The sequence below is a fragment of the Phascolarctos cinereus genome, unplaced genomic scaffold (assembly GCF_003287225.1).
Source record: "Phascolarctos cinereus isolate Bilbo 61053 unplaced genomic scaffold, phaCin_HiC Scaffold_9;HRSCAF=440, whole genome shotgun sequence".
Lineage (NCBI taxonomy): Eukaryota > Metazoa > Chordata > Mammalia > Diprotodontia > Phascolarctidae > Phascolarctos > Phascolarctos cinereus.
This window is the reverse complement of record NW_027556402.1, coordinates 115,547,088-115,573,116: the sequence shown is the minus strand read 5'-3', so window position 1 is coordinate 115,573,116 and position 26,029 is coordinate 115,547,088. Positions and strand designations below refer to the sequence as shown.

The 26,029-nt window shown below is 37.0% G+C and overlaps 1 protein-coding gene across 5 annotated transcripts in view; it reads left to right on the top strand.

The window, feature by feature from the left end:
- Nucleotides 1–26,029, top strand: part of IL15 (interleukin 15) — a 401,163-nt gene that overhangs the window by 317,738 nt on the left and 57,396 nt on the right. For all 5 annotated transcript variants that reach the window (XM_020989847.2, XM_078148945.1, XM_020989845.2 and 2 more), the window contains one exon: nucleotides 15,665–15,786. In XM_020989847.2, the coding sequence (XP_020845506.1) occupies nucleotides 15,724–15,786 (63 nt within the window). In that variant the 5' untranslated portion in view covers nucleotides 15,665–15,723. The remainder of the gene's footprint in view (nucleotides 1–15,664; nucleotides 15,787–26,029) is intronic.

Here is a 26,029-nt window from a genome sequence, read left to right as displayed (position 1 = left end):
CAAGAGAAACATAAAAAGGAAGGAGAAATCATGAGAGACTCAATAAAGTTAAACTGTTTACATTCCTACATGGAAAGATAATATGTGTAACTCCTAAGAGCTTTCTTATTATTAAGTCAGTTGGAAGTAGTATACATAAACAGAGGGCATGGTAGTGAGTTTATTATGATGGGATGATTTTGAAAAAATAAAATTAAAGGGTGAGAAAGAGGGTGCACTGGAAGACAGGGGGGAGGAGAGGTAGAATGGGGAAATTTTTCTCATGTAAAAGAGGCATGCAAAGAAGAGCTTATACAGTGGAGGGGAAAAATGAGAGGGGTGGTAGGCAATGTTTGAACCTTACTTTAATCTGAATTGTCTCAAAGAGGGAATAACATGTTCACTCAGTTGGATATAGAAATCTGTCTTTCCATACACAGAAGTAGGAGAGGAAGGGGACCTGAGAAGGGGGAGGATGCTGACAGAAGGGAAGATGGAATGGGGAAGACAGTGGCTAGAAATGAAATACTTTTTTGGAGGGATGAAGTAAAAGGAGAAAGAAGGGTAAATGGGGGGAAAGTAGGGTGAAGGGAAATACAATTAGTAATAATAGCCTTGGAAAAAAATTACAGCATGTTTCTCTGAGAAAAACTGTGTTTCTCAAATATTTAGAGAACAGCCTCAAATTTATAAGAATACAAGTCATTCCCCCAAATTGATAAATGGTAAGAAGCTATGAACAGGCAATTTCTAAATCATGTAATCAAAGCTATCTCATTAGAAAAAATGCTTGAGAAATGCAAATTGAAACCATCCTGTAGATTCATACCTCTCAGATTGGCTAATTGACAAAAAAAGGAAAATAACAAATGTTGGAGAAAATGTGAAAAATTGGGACAGTAATGCATTGTTGGTGGAGTTGCAAATTGATCTAACACTTCTGGAGAGCAATTTGGAACTATGTCCAAAGGGCTATAAAACTGTGAATATCCTTTGACCTTGTAATAACACTACTATGTCTGCATCCCAAAGAGATGTTAAAAAGGTGGGGAAGGACATATATGTGCAAAATTATCTACAGAAGCTCTTTTTGTGGTGCCAAAGAATTGAAAATTGAGGGGGATAACCATCAATTGTGGAATGGCTGAAAAAGTGGTATATGATTATGGTGAAATACTATTGTGTTTATAAGAAAGATGAGCAGAATCACTTCAGAAAAACCTGGAAAGATTTACATGATTGATACAAGTGAACTGAGTAAGCAGAACCAGGACAGTATTGTACATTAGTAACAATAATATTTCATGATGATAAACTATGAAAGATTTAGTTATTCTCAGCAATACAGTGATCCAAGAAATTTCTGAAGGATTCATAATGGAAAATGCTATCCATCTCCAGAGAAAGAACTGATGGAGTCCGAATGCAAATGAAGCATACTTTTTAAAACTTTATTTTTCTTATTTTTTGTTGTTGTTTTTGGTCTGTTTTCTTTCACAACATGACTAATAGAGGAATAGATTTTACATGACTGCAGACGTATAGCTATATCAGGATTTCTGCTTTTTCTGTGAGGGGGGATGGGGAGAAGGAGGGAGGAAAGGACAGAATTTGGAACTTAAATTTTTTAAAAACCAAACGTTAAAAACTGTTTTTACATGTAATTGGAAAAAAAAGGAATGTGTACATCCAAAACAATCATATCTCAGCTAATATAAATCTTAACTTGATTTTGTTGGGGAAAAACAGAAGCAAAAAGGAAATTAGGACAATAATGGCCATTCTCTGGTTCCTAGGCCCATCGCTTGCACTCTCACTCTTGCTCTCGCTCTCATTCTCACTCTCTCTCTCACTCTTGTTTTGCTCTTGTTTCTCTTTCCCAGTATCTTTGAGATACTGATAATAGCTAAGCAGTCACATTCAACGGTTCTTTGGTAAGTAGAGATCTAGTTTGCCTATACCTGATGAATTGAAATCATCAAAGAGAGGAGCCACAATTTTACTGTTTCTTTACTTTTGTTGGATTTCAATTCTCCATGAATTATTTTTTGTTGTATCCTCTGCTGCCCAAAGAGCATTCTCTTTGAAAGAAAAAAAAAGGATCCAAGTAAGAGTGGAATATTGTGCTTTCTCTCCATTTTCTTTTATCTTTGTCTCTTCCATTCAGACTGGTTGTCCTACCTCTCATTCAAACCTCAATTTTCCCCCACTGTAACTCTGATGACTAAATCCATTTTGCTGTCCTTAACATTTCTTGCCAGACTTAATGCATTTTGAATTTTAGTGTGTCTAATGTGATTTTTTTTTAATTCCATAATTTTCCCTTGCTTTCATTTTCTCTATATCATTTAAAAAATATTTATGATGACTAAGAAGTCACTTTGGCATCCACATTAGTTTGTTTAGACAAACTCTTTCTATTCTTCCTCAGGATTTTTTCTGTTTGTCTTTAGCATTTCCTTCTTGGTAGGGGCAGCTAGGTGGCTCGGTGGATAGAACTCCGGCCTTGGAGGCAGGAGGACCTGAATTCAAATCCAACCTCAGACACTTGACACTACTTGGGTGAACCTGGGCAAGTCACTTAAGCCTGATTGCCTCTAATAACAACAACAACAATAATAATGACAACAATAATTTCCTTTTTGGGAACTTCCTATCCTCACTGGACTGGTCTCTCCTGTGGAATTTTGGCCAGAGGGTTCTGCCCATCCTTTTCTCAAAATGCTTTGGAATCTTTTCTTTCAAAATCTAGTTTGCGCTTCATAATGTGCCTGACTTCCTCTACTTTCTTAACACAAAGTTCTAGGATGTACTAGTTACTTATCCCTCGGGTTCTTGTTGGGCAGGTAAGGGGCAAAATGGATAGAGTGCTGGGCCTGAAGTCAGCGAGACATCTTCATGAGTTCAAATCTGGTCTGTGACCCTTACTAGCTGTGTGGCCCTGGGCAAGTCACTTAACTCTGTTTGTCTCAGTTTTCTCATCTGGAAAATGAGGTGGAGAAGGAAGTAGCAAACCACTCCAGTATCTTTGCCAAGAAAACCCCCAATGGGGTCACGAAGAGTCAGACACAACTGAAATGACTCAGTTACAAGAGGTCTTTGTTATTTCTGTTACTCCTGGTACTTAAAAAATGAGGTCCAGAATAGCATTGCTTTTTTCTCTCTCCTTTCCCCCTCCCAAATCTTTTGCATGATAAAATCACCACGAAAGCAATCTGGTAGTTTATAATGTGCTCTGCTTTTGACTGAGAAAACTCTGGCAGTTACCTGTAATTGAAATCCCACATTTCTTCTTCATGTTTCTGTGCTAAGCTTGTGGCACATAGCCTAAACTCATTTGCTCCCCTCATTTTCCTCCTTCCCTTTAGACAGTCTGTAATATTCTCTCATGACAATATTGCTTCTATTCTACTTCTGTAGGTCTTCACATAGATGTTCTTTTCTCCACTAAGGTTGATGGATTTCTTTACCTGAACATATATTTTTGATATATAGTAATACTTTGATTTCCCCCTTCTTTATCCATTGTTTTTCTTTTTAAGAAGCTATCTCCTTTCTGAACCATATTCCGGCATCAGTGCCATCTCATCAAATCTCATTTATGCCTTCAAGGGGATGTGATTAGTAAACCTTTCCCCTGAAGAGAAAGAGCTGTATTTAATCAGTTTTGTCATCTAATAGCTATGGACCTTTCTTTGTCTGTCTATCAAGCTTCTCAGTCAGAAGACAGAATGCTCTATACAGCTTTCCAGATCAGTTTTGTCAGTCATTGAGAAAGCTCTTCCCTCATCAGGCAGGTTACATTGGAAGTTACAGGGACCTAGGCTGAAATGAGTTCTGTCCTTTGTTGTCTTCTTAGAGCTCTTTTATTAGCTGCTTTTGCACTGAATGTCTTATTGATTGCTAAACTTTGAACTCTTTGTGCCAAACCACCCTTTACTGGACTCAGTTAAGTCTACCTAGGTCTCTTCTTCTCAAATAAAAAAGGCATTAAAGGCACCATGGTAAGAAAACTGTTTAACTTCATTACATCAGCCACTGTGTTTTATGCAAAATAGCAGTGGCTGTCCAGTCTAGAAAATTCTGTAAGGCATTTGATCCCTGCCCACCTTCCCCAGCAACTTATAACTGCTTCATCTTTCTCTGTGACCTTTCTACACTCTCTTTCAGTAAAAAAATTGCAGCCCCAGGGGCAGCTGGGTGGCACAATGGATAGAGCTCTGGCCTTGGAGTCAGGAGGACCCAAGTTCAAATCCAGCCTTAGACACTTGACACTTACTAGCTGTGTGACCCTGGGCAAGTCACTTAACCCTGATTGCCTCACCAAAAAGCTAAAAAAAAAAAATTGCAGCCCCAGAAAACTTTGTGGTGAACACAAATTTTCTTAATATGCATTATTAACATTATGATAAACAGAAGAAATTAACCTGACATTGGCATTCATACTGTACATAGTCATATGTTAACTGCAAGCACTTCCAAAAACAATTGAATTCTAATATAATCAAAAGCATATTTGATAACACATATTTTAAATTAAAACATCCACCCATCATGTTATATAACTTCATATGTGTATATATGTATTATACATATGTATATACACACTTGTATATATGTACACACACATACATACACACATATATTATCACTCTCACCATTTGCCGCCTTTACTCCTACACGTGATGCTGAACAAAGATGAGAAATTTCTGAAAACACTCTGCGTGCACTACAAATTTATGTTATATGACATCAGCTGGGCCCTCAGTGCTTCTAGGCAATCCTACCAAAACTCCCTTATCAACTCACTATTCCACTCTCCACAGTGGCTCTTCCAAACTTTGTTACCCTTCTCCAAACCTCGTCTGGTGCCCCCTCCCTTTCCCCTTTCAGCTGAGAAATTTGCTTCATATTTTGCAGAAAAAAAATTTTGGCCATTTACTTTGAGCTCCCTGTTCTCTCCTCTTCTTCATCTCCTATCATTCAGGTACCTTCTGCCACTTTCTCCTCCTTTACTCTTTTTTCACATGAGGAGGTGACCTTATTCCTTACCAAGGTTAACCCCTCTACCTACTTAAGTGATACCATTCCATAACATCTCTATCATTCCCACTCTCTGATTTATTTTCAATCTCTTCCTCTCTACTGGCTCATTTCCTACAGCCTATAAATATGCCCATGTCTTCTTCATCCTCAAAAAAAAAACCCCTTTACTTAATCCTTCTGTTCCCTCTAACTATTGTCCTATATCTTTTCTTCCCTTTGTGGCTGAACTCCTTGAAAAGTTCTTACCCCCCAAAGCTTGAATCTTTGGGCTTGTAAAACACTAGATTGTCATGATCATTTACTACTGTGGATCGTGTGCCTAATCGGTTCCACTGATCCACCAGGCTATTTTTTTAAGCTAGTACCAGATTGTTTTGATGATTACCAATTTATAATATAGTTTGAAGTCCTGAACAGCTAGGCCCCCTTCCTTCACATTTCCACCCATTGGTTCTCCTGATATATTTGACATTTTGTTCTTCCAGATGAATTTTGTCACTATCTTTTCTAGTCCTATGAAATAATTTTTGGGTGTGGGGACTGGTGCAGCCAACATAGCAAATTGGGGGAAGCTACCCAGCTGAACTCTTGCCAACATTCCTCCTCCAAACATCTTTAAAATAATGCCTCAAATCAAATTTTGGAGCAACAGAGCCAACAAAAAGTGAGATATTTTTTCCAGCCAATGAAAACTTAAGAGGTAGACAGGAGAAATCTGTAACATTGGGGTGGAGGTTTGTTTGGAGCCCACAAACATGGCTGAAGCAATAGTGTCATAGCAGCAGCAGCAGCAGCACCTTCCAGAGTTTTCAGCCCAGAAATGTAAGGGTGTTGGACAACTGGCCAGAAAGGGATGACGAAGAACCCTTTGCTAGCACTGGGTACAGCTAGTGCTTATTGGCAACTCTATTGCTCAAACACAGTTATGGATTGCATTTCTAGGGTGGAAGGAAGAGCTGGTGGTCAGTCAGAAGGGAGCAGGGACCCTGTTCACAGTTCCAAAGCAGATATAAGGATCTACAGGAGACCAGAGGCCCTTCCTGGGTAAAACCAGACCAGGAGAACAGTGAACACACCTCCCACAGGATACACCATTTTGGAATCACCAAAAACTTGTAGATTCCCAGAAGTAGCTCTGAAAACAGCAACACCAAAAAGTCTGAGGCTTGGTATAGTGACTCCCCCCCAACCATATACATCCTCCCCACTATACCAAGGTGAAGAAAGCCCAACTTTGACATAAAGTTCAAAGTAAGAAAAAAAATAAGCTAGCAAAATGAGCAAACAACAACAACAAAATAATTTGACAATAAAAAGTTACTGTTGTTTGTCCTTAATTTTTGAAGAAGACTAAAGACATCATGGGTGATGATGTCTTGACTTGTCAGTGAATTGGATTTAAGTGAGTCAGAGTTGTACAGTTGTCAGCCTCACTGTCTCTTCCAGAATCATTGAAGTCCAGTGGAAAGACAAAAGTCAGGATCACTGGAAATGGCTGGAGATGCAGTATTGACCTTGGCTTCTTTGATGTCTTTCTAAGCTATAAGGGCTCCACAGTGCTTGCTTCAGACATCTTCCTGCCTGCTGGAACAACTTGTTCTCATCCACCCACTCTGCTGGGAGAAGTCTTCACATGCTTGGAGTAGGCATCCCCCTAACTCACCAACAGGTTTAAGGCCTGTTGGCTACCCTCAACCTGGTTTTAGTTTGTCTGCCAAGATAGTTTTACTGGGATGTGGCTGTTGCATGGGCTACAACTTCTTGGAGCCACATGTGAGAATTCAGTGATAGGTGGACATGAAAAAAGTGTGAGCAGCCTTAAAAAAGGTCTCAGCGAGCCCTCTGACCTGATGTGCCAGTTCTTCCTGAATGCTCCACACACCCCCAAAAGCTACTATGATGGCAGTAAGACATAAACTGAGAAGACAACAATGTGAAAACAGGTACCAAAAAAAGCTTGCAGTAAAAATTCTAATCAGATTAATTCCCAACCAGAATTACTGAAGTTAAAGAGATAAGAGTGGTAAAAGAAAAATTAGAAAAAGAAATGAGTGATGCAAGAAAATTATTAAAAGAAAATAAACAACTTGGTAGAAGAGGCACAAAAAAGGCATAAGAAAATGCTACCTAAAAAAACAGAATTGGCCTAGTGGTAAAAGAGGCAAAAATTCTCAGAAGAAAAAGCTCCTTAAAAAGCAAAATTAGCCAAGTGGAAAAAAAGGTACAAAAGCATGCTGAAGAAAATAATTCCTTAAAAATTAGACTTGGGCCACTGGAAGGTAATGACTTCATGAAACATCAAGAAGCAATCAAAACCAAATTAATGGGGAAAAAAGGAAGAAATATGAAATATTTCACTGGAACACAACTAATTTGGAAAAAATAGATCGAGGAGAGATAATTTAATAATTATTGAACTACTTGAAAACTATGATCAAAGAAAGAACCCAGATGTTGAATTTCACAAAATTATCAAGGAATATTGCCCTGATAACTTAGATCCAGACAGCAAAGTAGAAATTGAAAGAATCCACCAATCCTGAAAGAAATTAAAAAATGAAAACTCCCAAAAATTTCATAGCCTAATTCTAGAGTTCCCAGGTTAAAGAGAAAATGCTTCAAGTGGCCTGAAAGAAACAATTTAAATATCGTGGAGTCATAGGCAGGATCACACAAGATTTAGCAGCTACTATGTTAAAGGAGAAGAGGGCTTGGAATATGATATTACAGAAAGCAAATGAGCTAGAATTACAACCAAGAATCACCTATCCAGCAAAACTGAGTGTAATCCTTTGGGGAAAATGAATATTTAATGAAGTTGAGGACTTTCAAACATTCCTGATGAAAAGACCAAAGCTCGATAGAAAATTTGCCATTCAACAGAAGATTCAAGAGAAGCACAAAAAGGTAAAAAGGAAAGGGTAATCATAAGGGATTCAATAAAGTTAACTTTAAATTTCTATATGGTTCCATTTAAAGTTACTGTAGAAATTATAAAATATTTGAGAGTCTGACAGCCAAAACAAACCCAGGAAATGTATGAACACAATTACAAAACACTTTTCACAGAAATAAAGTCAGATCTAAATAATTGGAAAAACTTCAGTTGCTTATGGGCAGGCTAAGTTAATAAAATAAAAATGACAATTCTACCTAAATTAATTTACCTTTTCAGTGTCATACCAATCAAACTACTAAAAACTATTTTATAGAGCTAGAAAAAACAGTAACAAAATTTATCCGGAAGAACCAAAAGTCCAGAATATCAAGGGAATTAATAAAAAGAAACAGTAGGGAAGGTGGCCTAGCTGTACTAGATCTTAAATTGTATTATAAAGCAACAATCATCAAAACTACTTGGTGTACTGGCTAAGAAATAGAGTGGTGGATCAGCAGAACAGGTTAGGTACACGAGACACAGTAGTCAATGACTATAGTAATCTATTTTTTGATAAACCCAAAGACTCCAGCTTCTGGGATATGAATTCACTATTTGACAAAAACTGCTGGGAAAACTGGAAAAGAGTATGGCAGAAAGAGTATAGGCCAACATTTTATACTCTATGCCAAAATAAAGTTAAAATGGGTACACAATTTAGATATAAAGGCTGATACTATAAGCAAACTGGGAGAGCAAGGAATAGTTTGCCTGTCAGATTTATGGAGGACAGAAGAATTTATAACCAAAAAAGAGAGAGAGAACATTATGAAATACAAAATGAATGATTTTGATCACATTAAATTGAAAAGTTTTTACAAAAACAAAGGCAATGCAACCAAGATTAGGAGGGAAGCAGAAAACTGGGAAAGAATTTTTACAACCCATGTCTCTGATAAAGGCCTCATTTCTAAAATATATAGAGAACTGAGTCAAATATATAAGAATATGAGTAATTTCTCAATTGACAAATGGTCAAAGGATATGAACAGGCAGTTTCCAGAAGAAATCAAAGCTATCTATAGTCATATGGGAAAAAAATTGCTCAAAATCACTATTAATTAGAGAAACACAAATTAAAACTACTCTGAAGTATCACCTCACACCTATCAGAAATGACAAATGCCAGGGAGGATGAGGGAAAAATTGGTTCATCAACGAACTGTTGGTGTAGCTGTGAACTGGTCCAACCATTTTGGAGAACAATTCAGAACTATACCCAAAGTGATGTAAAATGGTTCATACCGTTTGATGAAACAGTGCCATTACTAGGTCCATATCTCAAAGAGATCAAAGAAAAAGGAAAAGTACCTATATGGACAAAAAATATTTATAGCAGCTCTTTTTTTTTTTGTGGTGGAAAAGAATTAGAAATTGAGGAGGTGCTCATCAACTGGGGAATAAACATGTTGTGGCTTATTATTGTGATGGAGTACTATTATGCTGTAAAGAAATGATGAGGGGTGATTTCAGAAAAAACATAGCAAGATCTATGTGAACTGATATAAAGAAAAGTAAAAAGAACCAGAAGATCATTGTGCATAGTAACAGCAGTGTTGTGATGACGATGGATTTATAAAAGTCTTGGCTACTCTGATCATGACAATGATTCAAGACAATTTCAAAGGACTCATGATGAAAAAAAAAAAGAAATGCTATCCACTTATAGAAAAAGAACTGATGAACTCTGAGTGTGAACCGATGAACTCTGAGTGTGAACCGAAGTAAAATTTTCTCACTTTATTTTTCTTGTTTTTTTTTGAAATATGGCTAATACAGAAATATGTTTCACATGATTTTGTATGTATAATCAATATCATATTGCTTGCCTTCTCAGTGGGTATGGGAGAAAAGTGGGAGGGAGGCAGAGTATTTGGAATTCAAAATTTAAGAAGAAAAGAATCTTATAAATAAATAATTAAAATTTTAAAATGTTTAAAAAATAATGTGAAAAAATAATTCTTTGGTAGTTTGATTGGTATGGTATTAAAAAAGTAAATTACCTTAGGTAGAATTGTCATTTTTATTATATTGGCTCAGCCTACTCCCGAGCAATTACTATCTTCCCAATTGTTTATATCTGTCTTTATTTGTGTAAAAGGTGTTCATATAATCCCTAGGTTTGTCTTAGCAAATAGACTCCCAAGTATTTTATATTATCTGCAGTTATTTTAAATGGAATTTCTCCTTCAGCTTCTTTCTGCTGTGTTTTGTTGGTAGTGTTTAGAAATGCTGATGTTTATGTTGGTTTATTTAGTATCTTGCAACTTTGCTGAAGTTGTTGTTTCCAACAAGTTTTTTAGTCGGTTTTCTAGGGTTGTCTAGGTATACATCATCTGCAAAGAATGATAGTTTTGTTTCCTCATCCTATTTTTTATTCCTTCATTTCCTTTTTCTAGTCTTATTCCTATAGCCTGCATTTCTAGTACAAAATTGAATAGTGGTGATGATAGACATCTTTGCTTCACTCCTGATCTTATCAGGAAGGCTTCAAGTTTCTCTCCATTACAGATAATGCTTGTTCTTGGTTTTAGATAGATACTACATATCATTTTAAAAAGGCTCCATTGATTCTTATGCTTTCTAGTGTTTTTTTTAACAGAAATGGGTGTTATATTTTTTTCAGAGGCTTTTTCTACCTCTATAGACATAATCATATTATATTTGTTGTTTTTGTTATTGATATAGTCAAGTGTACTGATAATTTTCTTAATATTGAACTAGCCCTGCTTTCCTGTGTGTTTCCTCCTTGGTTTCTTTGCCCAAGTGAGTCCATCTGTTTGGAATACTTGTTCCAGAGAGAATAACTAGCACCAACGAGTAGAAATAATGGAGGGACAAATTTCAGCACAGTGTAAGGAAGAATTTTCTAGCTATTAGAGCTATTTAAAATTGCAATGGGCTGCTTCATAAATTGGTGCATTCTCCTATCACTGGACATTTTCAAGCAGAGGTTCATCTTAGTATCATAGATTTAGAATCTGGAGAGACCTTGAGGTCATCTAATCTAACCTCTTCATTTCCCAGCTGAGGAGAATGATGTCTAAAAAAGCTAAATGACTGGCCCGTGGTCTCACATGTGGAAGGTGGAAGAGCAAGATTTGAACTCAGGTCTTCTGATTCAAAATAAGCATTCTTTCCCTTATACCACCCATCTAGGATATAGAAGATTTTTCGTTAATTTTTGTGTAGATGGGGAAACAGACTCAGGTGAAATGAGCTGTCCAAGGTTACACAGCAAGTAAGTGGAAGAATCGGTCCTTGAACCTAGCTGCTTTTGTTTGAAGTGCAGTGTCTACTACCATACAATTTGACTTTTTTTTTTTAATGATTGTATTCTTGGTAACTGGTTATTAATTTGGCATTTGATAGCAGTAGAACAGGAACGGGAGAAACAGAAGCAGATACAGATCTGATTCAGATTTATATAAGAAGGAGTAACAGGGAACCAGGGAGCAGCTTTCTCTTCCTCCCTTCCTCTCCATCTCTGTCTCCATCTTCCTCCTTCTCTTTATTCTCTCGCACTCTTTCCTCTTTTCATATCTATCATCTTTTTCCCATCTGTCATCTCCCCAAGACTTATAGGAATTCAACCAGAAAACATTATCAAATGAGCTAGGTTGTGGATGGGTAGCTTTCCCTAATTTTAATGTGCATGGGCTAGGCATGGTTGCTGTCGTTTGCTTTTTGCTTTGAAGAGGCCCAATGACATCATGGGGTGATGTCTTGACTTGAGTGTAAATTGGATTTAAGTAGGTAGCATTGCACAAAGTCATCAGGCTCACTCTCTCTTCCACAGTCATCTAAGTCCAGTGGCAAGACAAAAGTCAAGATGACTAGTGATGACCCAGGATGCAGTAGAAAACCTTGGTGTCTTCTGTGTCTGATCAAGCTCTAAGTACTCCACAGGGCCTGCTTCATCAGCCTTCATGGCCATTGGAATGAATTGTTCTCATCCTACTGTGCACCTCTGTAATCCCTGCTATGAGAGAGACTGAGGCTGGTGGATCACTTGAGCTCAGAAGTTCTGAGCTGCATTAGAGCTAAAGCTAGTTGAGTGTCTGTACCAAATCTGGCTCCAATATGGTGAGCCCTTGGAAGTGGAGGGTCAGAAAGCTCAGCTATGAAAAATAGAATAGTTTAATATATCTGCCATTACTATGTTCTATGTCATCAGAGCTCTTTCCCAAGATTTGTAGGTTCTATCCCTTAGTGAGGCCAGGTTTCTTTTCTTCCTTAATGAAAGTGCTCCATGTCCCCTTTTTAATTGGATGGACTTTTTCTTTTATAAGAGAGAATTCACAATCAGGAAATGTTAAGTTTCATTCTCTGGAAGGGAATAAATGCCACTGACCCCATAAGAACTATCCAGAATACCCATTATTGTCTCTGCCTCCACATCAACATTATTTTGCATTTACTTGATTTGCATTTGTCTGTGTACATGTTGTGTCCCCCCATTGGAGTGTAAGCCCTTTGAGAGCAGTATCTGTTTCATTTTTGTCTTTTTATCTTCAGGCAATGCTTAGTGATTTGCCCATGGTGGTGGTTGTCGTTTCAGTCACGTCCAACTCTCCATGACCCCATTTGAGATTTTCTTGGCAAAGATACTGGTGTGGTTTGCCATTTCTTTTTCCAGCTCATTTTACACATGAGAAACTGAGGCAAAGAGAATTAAGTGACTTGCCCAGGGTCACACAGCTAGTAAGTGTCTGAGACCTGCATTTGAATTCAGATCTTCCTGACTCTAGGGCTGGTGCTCTATCCACTGTGCTACTCAGATGCCCTATGTACCCGGTAGGCACTTAAATGTTCGTTAAGTCACTCTATATTGATCAGTTTCCTTGTCTGTAAAATGGGCTCATTGGACTAGAATGACTTCTAAGGTTCCTTCCAGCTCTTAATCTATGATCCTATTAACTCTTCCAGAGAAAAGCAAAATTTGATATCAAGTTTATTAATTATTTTAAACAAAGCAATGAGTAAGTTAGCACATGATCCAAGCATTGGCTGCCCCAAATTTTAAAATTTAATGTGGTTTATTTAAAACTTGAGTGCAGTCTGTAATTGACGTTATGTTTCAGTCTCTAAAACACTATAGCCTTTGAAGAAAAAAATATGTTATATGAATACAAAATGTGGTAACAGTGAACCTTGTATAATAAATGCTTATTAAAACTCCTACAGGTTCAGTTATCATCTCTATGCAAATGACTTCTAAATCTACATATCTAGCCAGTTTTTCATCTGAACTCCAGTGCCACATCATCAATGACTTATTGGCCATTTCCAGTTGGATATCCTGTAGCCATCCTAAACTTAATATTAACTCATTCTGTTTCTTCTCAAATTCCCCATTTTTTGAAATCTGTCCTCTCAGTTACCCAGGTTGCAATTTCATAGTCATCCTAAACTCTTCAATCTCTCTTATGCCCAATATTCGGTCAGTTGCCAAATTCTCTTGGATCTTCCTCAATTGCCCCTTGGTATCTGTTCCCTTTTCTCCCCTCATTGGCCATTATTGTGGGTAAGGCCCTTGTCACTTCTCCCTTATACCTTGCTAATATTCCAAACAGATGTCAGTCATATTCCTAAATCATATTACTTACCATGTTACTCCCTGGCTCACAAAGCTCCTGTGGTGGTCTTTTATTTCAAAGATCAGGTACAAACTTCTCTGTATAGAATTCAAAGCCTTTTGTAGTCTGGCTCCAGGATATCTTTCCAGGCTTATTATTATTATTCTCATGCTATTCTGTGAATACATTTCACCTCTTTTCTTAGTGACTTTTCACAAGCAAGTCTTCATACTTGAAATGTGCTCCCTCTTTACCACCATTCATTTTATTTGTTTGTTTGTTTGTTTGTTTATTATTTTTTGACAGGTAATTGGGATTAAATGACTTAACCAGGGTCACACATTTAGTAAGTGTCAAGTATCTGGTCTGAGACCAGATTTGAACTCAGGTCCTCCTGACTCCAGGGCTGTTGCTCTATCCACTGCATCAACTAGCTGCCCCATTTACCACCATTTATTAGGGACAGCTAGGTGACATGGTGGTATAGCACTTGGAAAGAAGAAGATCTGAGTTCAAATCCTACCTTACACATTTGCTAGCTGTGTGACCCTGGGCAAGTCACTTAACCTCTCTGTGCTTCAGTTTCATCATCTATAAAATTGGGATAACTACTTCATAGGATTGTTGTCAGTCAGAGGATATCACACATGTAATGCACTTTGCAAAACTTAAAGAGCTATATAACTCTATGTATTATTATAAGCTATTATTTAGAACTTCTGCTTCCTTCAAAGCTCAACTTGAGTGCCACCTGTTATATGAAGTTTTTCCAGACCCCTCCCAAGCCACGAGTGCCTCTTCTTCCCTCATGGAAATTTATTTGTATTTACTGTTTATATATTTTATATTAAATTTGTAGATATGTATTGCTTCCTCAACAGAATATAAACCCCAGTACCCAGAACTGTTGGGCCCATAGTAGATGACTAATAAATGTTGTTGACTGATTGATTGTCAGATTGAATTTAAGTGCCTGCTATATGCATTGAACCATTCTAGATATTGGGAAGGTACAAGGTAAGAGTTGCTGCCCTCAAGGAGCTTACAGTCTAACAGAAAGACTTGAGCTTTTGCCTGTAAAATCTACCTATCTATCTATCTGTCTGTCTGTCTATCTATCTATCTATCTATCTATCTATCTATCTATCTATCTATCTATCTATCTACATATATATTTACTATAAACAGGAGCTCTATTTTGGAAAATTCCTGCAGTGCCTGGCACATAGTCATTCCTAAATGGATGTATATTGATTGATTCTCAGGAACTGAATAGATGAACTCAAGAGAAGATATACCCACTGGAACTTTTGTGTGCTGAGAAAATAAAATATTGATTTTCTTTTTTTCTATTTGATTCCATTCTGTAATAGATTCTATTCAATAACTGCCTCGACCATTTTTTTTTGGTCTCTTAGTTAAGTTTAGAAGTTCTTGAGTCCAAAGTTCAGTTTTCCCTTTCTGAGTTAGTTTAAAATTCAGTTGTCCTATAGTCTCAGAGAAACACGTTATCTCTATACACATAGCCTTGCATGCCCATGTACAATTAAGGGAGATCTGTTATCTCACTAACAAGCCTTGAAGATGCAGGTGGGTGCCAGGAAGTCTGTTATTGCTGTGCCACTAACTAGCCATGCAGGTGGACACCACCAATAAGCTTTCCATAGCAACAAGGTGGAAGGAGGGTTTGTTGCTAACCCTGGGTTCCAGACTTCCATCCAATCATATTGTTTTCCATCCAATCATGTTGTTTTCCATCATCTATGATACTCCAGAATTTGTAACCAATCATATTATTTTCTAGCTGTGATGTCTCCTTTTCTTTGTTCTCTTGTACTTCCCAAAACCGTATAGAGGTTAGTAAGCCCTACCTCATGGTCTCTTGGTTGGCTGAGGAGTTAAGATAAACATTTTATTGGTAATTATTAGCCTTACCAGTAAATTGAACATGCTTGGAACTTTGTGCCTCAGCTTACCCCAGGTTCAGTTATGACAGTGCTATGCCTATCTGTTTTGCCACAAGATCCTATATTTGGAGAACCAGAATTATAAAGCAGAGAACACTATTCAACACATAATTATCATCATATTCCTTTTTTTCTTTTCCTTTTAAATTCTATAGAATCCAATTCCTGACGCAGCCATCTGGCTCCATGGAGTGAGGTTGCAGCATCATGCACCATGCTGGTGATGTCACGGGCACCACGAAAGACAAGAGCATATAGCCGGTCTATTGGGGGTAGGGTAAGTGATGAAAAAAAAAGTATTTGATACGATGCAAAAAAATTGTATGTGGCTGATAAGGATGAAAAATTGGTGATCATGATACTAGAACATTGTTTAAAGGCAGATGGTGTAATGTTAGCACATGACAGAGAGGAAGCAGAATTAGGATCTTGTCAGTAATTTTCCTTGGTTTCTTTCTGAAGAATAAGACTGGGTTTGAGGTATGGAAACAATTATCTACTTTTTAATAGACTATGTCTGAATAGTTATTACATTGGAGTTGAAGTTAACCTGGAGTCCTTTAACTTGTGTTGCTGGTTCATTTTTTTCTTTTTTTTCGGTATCTTGCTACTGTATTTCAAGCTAAGTATTTTTTTTAATAATCCTACATATTTTATTTTATACATTTAATGTCATTATTCTGAGAAAGAGTCCTTATGCTTCACCAGATAGCCAAAGGGGTTCATTTTACACACACACACACACACACACACACACACACACACACACACACACACACACACACATTATAAAGGTGCAAGTGTCTGAATAATTTTTGATGAGAAACCACAGGGCAGGACATTGGGAAAATGTCTCCCTTAGCATTTTCCTCTCTTCCTAACTACACTGTCTAGGCTCTTTTCTAATCATCCCCTTTACCAATCAACAGAGTTTTTAAAATAATCCTACATATTTTATTTTATACATTTAATGTCATTATTCTGAGAAAGAGTCCTTGTGCTTCACCAGATAGCCAAAGGGGTTCATTTTACACACACACACACACACACACACACACACACACACACACACACACACACACACACGTTATAAAGCTCTATTCTAGGATTTCAAACCTTGAACAGTCAAAGCAGACTTGTGAGATCTGTTAGATGTTGAAGGTGCAAATGTCTGAATAATTTTTGATGAGAAACCACAGGGCAGGCCATTGGGAAAATGTCTCCTTAGTATTTTCCTCTCTTCCTAACTACACTGTCTAGATTCTTTTCTAATCATCCCCTTTACCAATCAACAGACAAAGTTTTTGATGTGCAGACATTTGGCAGCCAAGAAAGTGAATTCAATCTTAGTTTTCCTATGAGAGGTACAGCATCCAGGGTACTCCACCCTGCACAGACCATGCTTAGATCGAGCACTGTACTCACTTCTGGGCACCACATTTTAGAAAGAACATTGACAGACTGGTTGGTGTCCAGATTAAGACAACCGGCATGGTGAAAGGCTGGGAGTTCAAATCATAGGAGGATTATTTGAAGGAACTAATGTTTCACCTGGAGAAATGAAGACTGAAAAAGAAAGGAATAATAGCCTTCTTCACAAGCCTTTAAGGTGTTCTCTGTTGGAAGTTGGATTAGGATCTTTCTCTTTGACCCCCAAGAACACAACCAGGAGCAGTGGGGAGAAGTTGGAAAGAATTAAATAAATGACTTAAGATAATGAAAAACTCTCTATCAGAGCTTTCCATAAATGGATTGAGCTGCCTGGGAGAGAAGTGGATTATGGCTCCCTGGAAGACTTCAAACAAAGGCTGGTTACATTATACTATTGTTGTTGTTGTTGTTAAGCATTCTTATTCAGGTTTGGATTAGGCTAGATTTTCTCTAAGAGCCCTTCCAAATCCATGATGCTATTGAGTACCATATTCCAGTCACTTCTTGGTGGTATCATCCACATGAATTTTGAGAAAATAAAAGATGCCAAAAATGAAGTCCCATTGTCCTGAACTATAAGGCAATCAAATATTTTGTGGTCATGGAATTTTGCCTTATTGCCAAATTAGCAGGACCTAGAAATAAAATAACTAATGGCTTATCTCTTGTGAATTAACAAGTTAAAACCCATGCTTTGAACTGATTAAGGGAAAGAAGGAAGTAGGCACATTCCTCTTAGGTCCTGGATGCTTTTTTTGAATAAATATTTGAATTGTTTGGGAGTTGAGATAGACTTTCTCAAGGTAATGGTTCACATACCAGAGGTTGGAAGGTGTGAGAAGGGTTAAATAGAAGTTGTTACTTGTTCATATTTAAAATTCCAGAATCTTGGAGTTGGAAACTCATCACATTTTGCTTGTAGTCAACCTATGAATCTACTGTTGGTAAAGGAGATTTCCCATCCCCTTTTCCTGCTGCCAATGTCATTACATAATTTGATAGTCTTCCCCAGGAGTGTAACTGTTATGGTGATAGAAGCCAGAGAAATTGATATTTGTGTTGGCTTTTTACCATCGTATTCTACCTTGTTCTGACTACATCTGGAGTGCTATATTTAGTTCTTGGCATCATATTTTAGGAAAAACAGTGATAAACTGGAGAGTGACAAGATGAAGGCAAGTGGGATTAGTCAGTCAATTTGTCAGTCAACAAGCATTTGTTATGCACATATTATGTGTTGGGCATCATGCTGAGTGCTGGGGATATAAAGTAAAAAGCAAACCACAAACCACAACAACAGATCCCACTCTCAAGGAGCTTGCATTCTAAAGGAAGAAACAACACATACATAAATAGGTGCATATAGGATAGATGGAAAGTTACCTTAGAAGGGAAGGCACTTGAAGCAGAGGGACTGGGAAAGCATGATTAAAAAGCTTTTAGTTCACACCATATGATTGCCACTTGAAGACAGTTTCTTGGAGCCAAATCAAGAAATGCTGGGTTTGGGGACTTTCTATTTGGAATTAGAAATATTATTATGTAAAAATATATATGTAGAAATATAATCATCATAGTATGAATATTATAATATATAGAAATGTTATTATATAGGACCTTCTACTTTATTATAGTAGTATTATTGTAGTGCAATTTCATTTGTAGCACCCTTTCCTTTCTCCTGTAGCATAGGCATCTTGCCTTTTTTTGTTGTTATAGAGACAAATGTTTATAGACTTATACGATCAGAGGATCACAGAAGCTAGAGGAGCTAGAGAACTTCAGTAACCATCTAATTCAATTTTATCATTTTACCGATGAGGAAACTGAGGCCTGGAGAAGTTAAGTGACTTCTCCAAGTTCAAACTTGTCTTGGATAATGGGACTCATAGAGTAGGTTGGTATAGGATTGGGTGCCATAGCACTAAAGGAAGACAGCGTTAGCTCCTATAAAAGCAAGCTCACAGGGCACTGATTGGCATCCAGGTTATCTTTATAACTCCATTTTGAACACTATTCACTTTTAACAATTATTTCCTCTAGATTTAGAGGCTATATACAGAATAAACAGGCTGAATTTTGCCTCTCAAGCCTTTGGCAACACAAAAGTTGAATTTATGAAACTATAGTTTTGAGAGTTAGTGTTAGCATTGAATTGAATGGTGATTTAAAAATATATTTATTTTACTGAGTTCCTTTGAAATGAAAAATAAAAGAGGACAGATTTTTTTCTTGGCTTGTTAATGTAATTAGGTCAAAGGATAGTAGAATTTAGGGATATTAAGTCATTTAGTCCATTCCCTTCATTTGGCAAATGAAGAAATATAGAGAAGTCAAATGATTACCCAAGGTTAAGCAAACAGTAGAGATAGCAGAGCTGGGATTTAAACCTAGGATCTCCAAATCCAGGACTTTTTTTTTTTGCTTTGCTATGGATTCTATGTATAATGCACATACATATTATATTGATATATATTGCCATATGATATGTCTTTTGTGATGAGTCCTGTGACGTGTACCCTGTATTTACCTACCTATAATCAGATCAAGTCAATAAGCATTTATTAAAAGGCTACTAAGTGCCAGGCACTGCGCTAAGTGCTGGGGACACAAACAAAGGCAAAAATTGTCCTTGTCCTCAGGGAGCTTTCATGCTAGTGAAAGAAACAATATGTGAAAAATTATGAGCATGCAATGTGTATATGTGTGTACATAAACATATATACTTATACATGTAGGTATATATATCCACACATATGTTCACAATTGTTTACATACATGCACACATATCTACATATTTATGTATAGCTAGCTATAGAGATAGTAAATTAGACAGACTATATCAAAAGAATAAAAACAAGCAGACGTTTAACTTTAGGCAGAAAAGGTATACTGTGATAGTCTCAGATTATTAATTTAGTGGTGTAATACTTAAAATATCTGTTATGTCACTGATGTGGATCCTTGTAGCTTTTGTGGCTTACAAAAATTTAGTTTATAGATGACTTGGTAAATGGTGGAAAGTTGATCCCACTCCCCCCAAAAAATGTCATCCCCATTGTCAGTCTGATGATGAACCTCTCACTAATTACATAGGCTGGTCCTCAGATGACAGACATACAAAATATTACTAAATCTATACCCTCTATACTCAAAGCCTTTCCACTTCCAAAGGATCTGCCTGAGAACTTGAGGGAAAGATTTCCCTTCCAAATGAAAATGCTCTTAATGCTGTTGGAAATGTGGGAATAGAGTTTGGGTGAGTGATTCAGGCTAGAGGTGAAGATTTGGTTATTGTTGGAATATAAATGAGCAGTTAGAGCCATGAGAGTCATGGGTTCTTCAAGGGAAATTATTTTAATTCAATTCAACCAAATAAGCATTTATTAAGTATCTGTTAGGTGTAACTGGGAATACAAAGACCTAAAGGAATCCCATTCCTGCCCTCCAGAAGCTGAGATACGCTGGAGAGGAACAGCGTATATCTAGATAAGTAAATAAAAAATACATCTTTTTTCCCCCTCAAAACTTAGACTCCTTCCAGTTATTGGAAATAGGAGGGGCAGGAATGAGGAAAGGTCTTAACGCTAGAGATGGCAATTAAGCTGAGCACTGAAGGAGTCTAGGAAATATACCTAGAAGTGAGGATAGAGTACATTCCAAACATAAGGGATAAGATAAGATGTTTTATGGAATGGAGACAATATGAATTTCATGATGGCTTCTGAAGTGGAAGACATACAATGCCCTAAAGGTTAAGAGAATGTTAATGTTGCTTTTCCAGTACTTTGTGGGACCCCAGTTTATTCTGTAACTTGAAAGGCATCCAAAGTCCTTTCCCCCTTATCTTGAACTGGTACCAAAAGAATTGCTTTTGTCGCTTAGCCTATGTTGCCGCTGTCCTTTAATTTTTAACCTGTGCCTTCATGCCCTTTAAACCAAAAAGAATTCCCTTGGTCTCCCTCTTTCTATGTCATAAAATCCTTTCTTGACCTGTCTCTAATCTTTAACCCCCATAAAACTTCTAAAATTATCTTGTAATCAACCATCTTCCTCATAAAACTGTCCCTGTCCCTCTTTAAGTTGCTAGTCCTCTTTCCAGGGCTAGCAAACTGCTTTTGTGTCAATAAAACTCCCAACAGTTACAGAGAAGGTCTAAGTGCATTCTTTCACACCTGAACCAGCTCTCCCAACTCTAAACCTCAACAACTTCATCCTTTGGCAAAATAATAGGGAAAAAAGGCAAAGAAATGCATTATCCAAAGATATGATTCTGTAGAATCATTCTCTATTTGTTGGCAGTTTTGTAAGAAATCCTATTAACTAAAGATGCAAATGAGAAAAAATTTAGGTAAAATATATACTTTCAATAAAATAGATATTTTTTAAATTGTGAAATAGCATTTGATCATAACGAAGTCAGAAAATCCCAAATACGACAATACTCTGAAATTGAACACAAACCGAGATCTGACTTTGCAAGCCTCAAGGAGCCCAAAACAGGCATTTGAATTATGAGCATAGGATGGAGCCTTCTGACATTTATGCTTGACTAGGTGCAACAAGCTATAGGAATTATGACCAGCAGGTCACTTGCTGACAAGAAATGTGGCTGTATACTATATCTGTGGTAGTTTGTGGTTTCTGTCCATTAAAAAAAAAATTGGCCCCAATCCATGGCATTATAGAAAAGTATTAAAAAACAACAATCTGAGTTCCTTAACTCGACCAATTTAACTAAAATCTATAGAAGTAATTTGGAGGAGCCCATCAACTGGCTATAATTAATGAACCCATTTATCTGCTCAATTTGGGTAGATTACTAAAGAGTGTATTTTCCTAACTGAACTTTATTGATTGCAGGTTGAGCTGAGGTGGTTTGCTTTCACAGTAGATTTATAAAGAAGATAAGAAATCCCTTTTTGTTCCCAAGTATCAACCCAGAAATTATACTGTATTTTATTTTTCAAGATGTCAATGCTCACATTGATCTTTGTTTATAACACTACTTTGCTGAAACCTTCACATTTTAAAATAAAATGTAATTCATAAAACTATGGTTTTCAGATCCCAGGAAATTATATTTTGATTGTGGGCTTCATAAAGACCACATCTAGATTATTGTGTGCAACTTGAGTCTCTTCAGTTGTCTCTGACTCTTCATGACCACATTTGGGGTTTTCTTGGGAAAGATACTAGAGTGGTTAGCCATTTCCTTTCCATGTTACAGATGAAGAAACTGAAGCAAATAGGATTAAGTGACTTGCTCAGGGTCAACACAGCTAGTAAGTGTCTGAGGCTGGATTTGAACTCAGGAAGATGAGTCTCCCTGGCTCCAGGTTAATATTCTTCATTGGTTATCCTTGACTTCTATAGCTTTCTGACTAATGTTTGTTGTCAGTCCATCCTCTGATCTCCTGTCAAACTGATCTTTGTAAGCATGGTCACCTCTCTGTTTGCTTAACTCCAGTGCCCCATATTAACTCTAGGGTCAAAGATAAAATACTCTGCTTAGTTATTAAAGCCCTTCAAAACCTGACCTCTTCCTATCTTTCCAGTCCTTTGACATATTACACCCATCCACATATTATGCAATCCAGTGACACCAGTCTCCTTTTTGTTCCTTACGTAAGACACTCCATCTCCTGACTCCGTACATTTTCAAGGGCTGCAACCTTGTGTCTGACATTCTCTCTCTTCTTATCTCCCATCTTGTGACTTCCCTGGCTCCCCTCAGGTGCCATCTAAAATTCTATCTTCTGTGAGAAGCTTTTTCTGATTGCCCTTAATGCTACTTCCTTCCCTCTAAGGTTATTTCCAGTTTATCTAGTTTCTATCTTGTTTGTACATACTCATTTTCACATTTTCTCTCCCATTAGACTTTAAACTCCTTCACAGTACAGATTGTGGGTCTTACATTTTTTTTATCTCCAGTGCTTAAAACAGTTCCTAGCACATAGTAGGCACTTAATAAATGCTTGTCAAGTTGACTTTTGTTAATCTCACTGTGGAGATTGAGTTAAATTAATTAAACTTCCTTGAAAAATAGTGTATCCTCTCTGCCCTCTGAGGAAGAGCAGAGTAAATGCAATATGTAATAAGCCTTTTATTGATAAAAGTCATCACCCAGAGTACTGATTGATGTGCTATGATGTAATACATAGATTCATTCCTTTAGGGCCTGTTTGTCCCACACTAAATGGACCAAGGATGCTTGGGTTTAAAATACACACAGACACACAGACACACACACACACACACACACACACACACACACACACACTGTCTTTTAATTATGTAATTTAATTACATACAATTATATATGCATAACATATATCTTTTGTGCTGCTTTACAGTTTTATCTGTTGCTCCCCTTTGCTGTCAGCTGTTACTGCTTACTGCTTACAGTGTAACTGTCTTTAGCTGCCCATTCCACCTGATACACAATTAGCATTTCATAAATGATCTCTCTCTCTCTCTCTCTCTCTCTCTCTCTCTCTCTCTCTCTCTCTCTCTCTCTCTCTCTCTCTCTCTCTCTCTCTCTCTCTCTCTCTCTCTCTCTCTCTTTCTCTCTCTCCCCTTCCCTCCCTCTCCATCCCTTTCCCTGCTACCCCCCTCTCTTTTATTTCCTTCTCCCCTTTTCTTCTTTCCTTTTCCTATCCCTTCTTCCTTCCCTTCCAGCTGCCCCCATCCTATACATAAAAAATTTTGATATCAGCTCTTTTTCTGGTGGCAAAAAAAACCTGGAAACTAAGTGGATGCCCAGTCTAAGTGGATGCCAGAGAATAGCCGAGCAAATTGTGATTATATAAATGTGATGGGATATTATCATGCTATAAGTAATGATGAAGAGGTTGGTCTCAGAGAATCCTGGGAATACTTGTATGAACTGGTACCGAATATAGTAAGCATAACCAGAAGAACAATTTATACAACATTCTAAAAATGAACAATTTTGAAGACTTCTGTACACTGATGAAGAATGAAATGTACAGAACCAGGACAACAATTTTTACAATAACAACAACATTTTACAGACAAAAATAACTTTGAAAGCTGTAAGAAATATCATCAATGCAATGAACAGGCATGGTTCCAGAGAACCAGTAATGAAGAACACTATGCAAAATGAATCATATGTTTTTTAAACATGGCCAATGAGATTGTGTTTTGCTTGATTATGCATATTTGTTATAAGGATTTTTTTTCCTTTTCCAATGGGATGGAGAGTATAAAGGAAAGAAAATAGATTACCATAAATTAAAAGATAAAAATTTGATTCAAAAGTGGAAAAAATTGTTTGTAAGTGTAAAAAAGCCCAACACTATCTTCATTTCACAAGAGGGCTGTGGAGAAAATGTTTTATAAAACAAATCAGTTTATAAATAGGAGTATTTTCCATTATCTTTAATTATCATCATCATTAATTATTCAGTTACTGTATTTTATGCCTCTGACTAAATGATCATATGGGGGAAACAATTTCTGAGGACCTCTATGTAATTCCTAGAATTTTTTTTGGGGGGGGTGCTTGAATATACTGATGAACTCCAGATTTCATTGTTATGGTCACACCTGTCATCACTGTCAATCAACTCATTTACTCATGCTGTGCTTTTCTTGTTTACGTTCTTCCATAGCTTAGCTGAGCAAGATCTGCTCAATATACCAGTGTCCTTCTTCAAGGCATTTTAATATTTTGTTGAGACCAGTGCATAGAGCAGTAATTGGGCTGACTGCATCTGATATTCCTTGTTGTCCATATGACCAATCCATCTTGTCTTCTGGTCATACTTTCTCTTGATGATATCTTTATTCAGCAGTTGTTGTTATCTTCTATGGACTGTGTGTCACATAGTATGGGTGCTATATATTTCCAAGATAAGAATTCTAGTACACTATCTTGGGTGTGATGTAGTATAATATCTCAATGACTGTATTGCTTGTGAAAGAAGGAGCAAATCATGTTGCCAGTGGAGTACATTTTGGGCCTTCATTCAGGATGTTGGTTATAGGGTAACAACATTATATGTTGATTATAGGGTAACAGTATTATAAATTCAAGGGGGCACCTAAGTGGCACAGTGGTTAGACTGCTGGGCCTGGAATCAGGAAGATTCATCTTCCTCAGTTTAAATCCAGCCTCAGACACTTAGCAGCTCCTTTTGTCCTCACAACTCTCGGATGGAGGCACTAAAAACATTATTGTCCTAATTTCCAGGTTTGATTTTTTTTGTTTTGATTTTTTTTGTTGGAGGTCCAGAACTGTGATTTCATTGTGTCAGGAGTTATTGATGATGGTAATGTCTCTACCAATACTTGGCATCTTTCTGTTTTTTTTTAATATTTTATTCTGAACTTAAAAAATAAAGCCAGCATTTCCATAATGGTAGAACAGGAAAAAAAGATGATTGCACATGAAACTACAAATCTGTGATATACAACTTGCTATTCCTTTTAAATATATAATGAAGTTGTCATTTAACTTTCTTTTCTTTTCTTCCCTTCCCCTCCCTCCACTCTAGAGATGGCTACTATTAGACACAAATATGTGTGTGTCTATGTAAAATCATTTTATACATAGTTCTATTTAGCAGTTCTTTTTCTGAACGCACGTAGCAGCTTCTTTCAAAGGTCTTTTGTTCATTTGTGTATTTATAATACTCAAATTGACTTAGTCACTCAAAGTTGCTCTTAAAACAATATTGTTATTACAATGTTCACTTGGTTCTGCTCTTCACTCTTCATTACTTTGTGCAAGTCTATTCATGTTTTTCTAAGATCATTGAGCTCATCATTCTTATAGTACAGGAGTATTCCATCACGATCATATACCACAACTTGTTCAGCCATGCCCCAATTGATGGGCATCCCTGCAATTTCCAGTTCTTTGCCACCACAAAAGGAGCTACTATAAATATTTTAGGACATACAGGTTCTTTTCTGTTTCCTCTAATCATCTTTGGAAACAGACTTAGTACTGGTATTGCTGGGTCAAAGGCTATAAGCAGTTTAATAACACTTTAGGCATAATTCCAGATTGCTCTCCAAAATGGTTGGATAAGTTCACAGTTCCATCAACAGTGAAT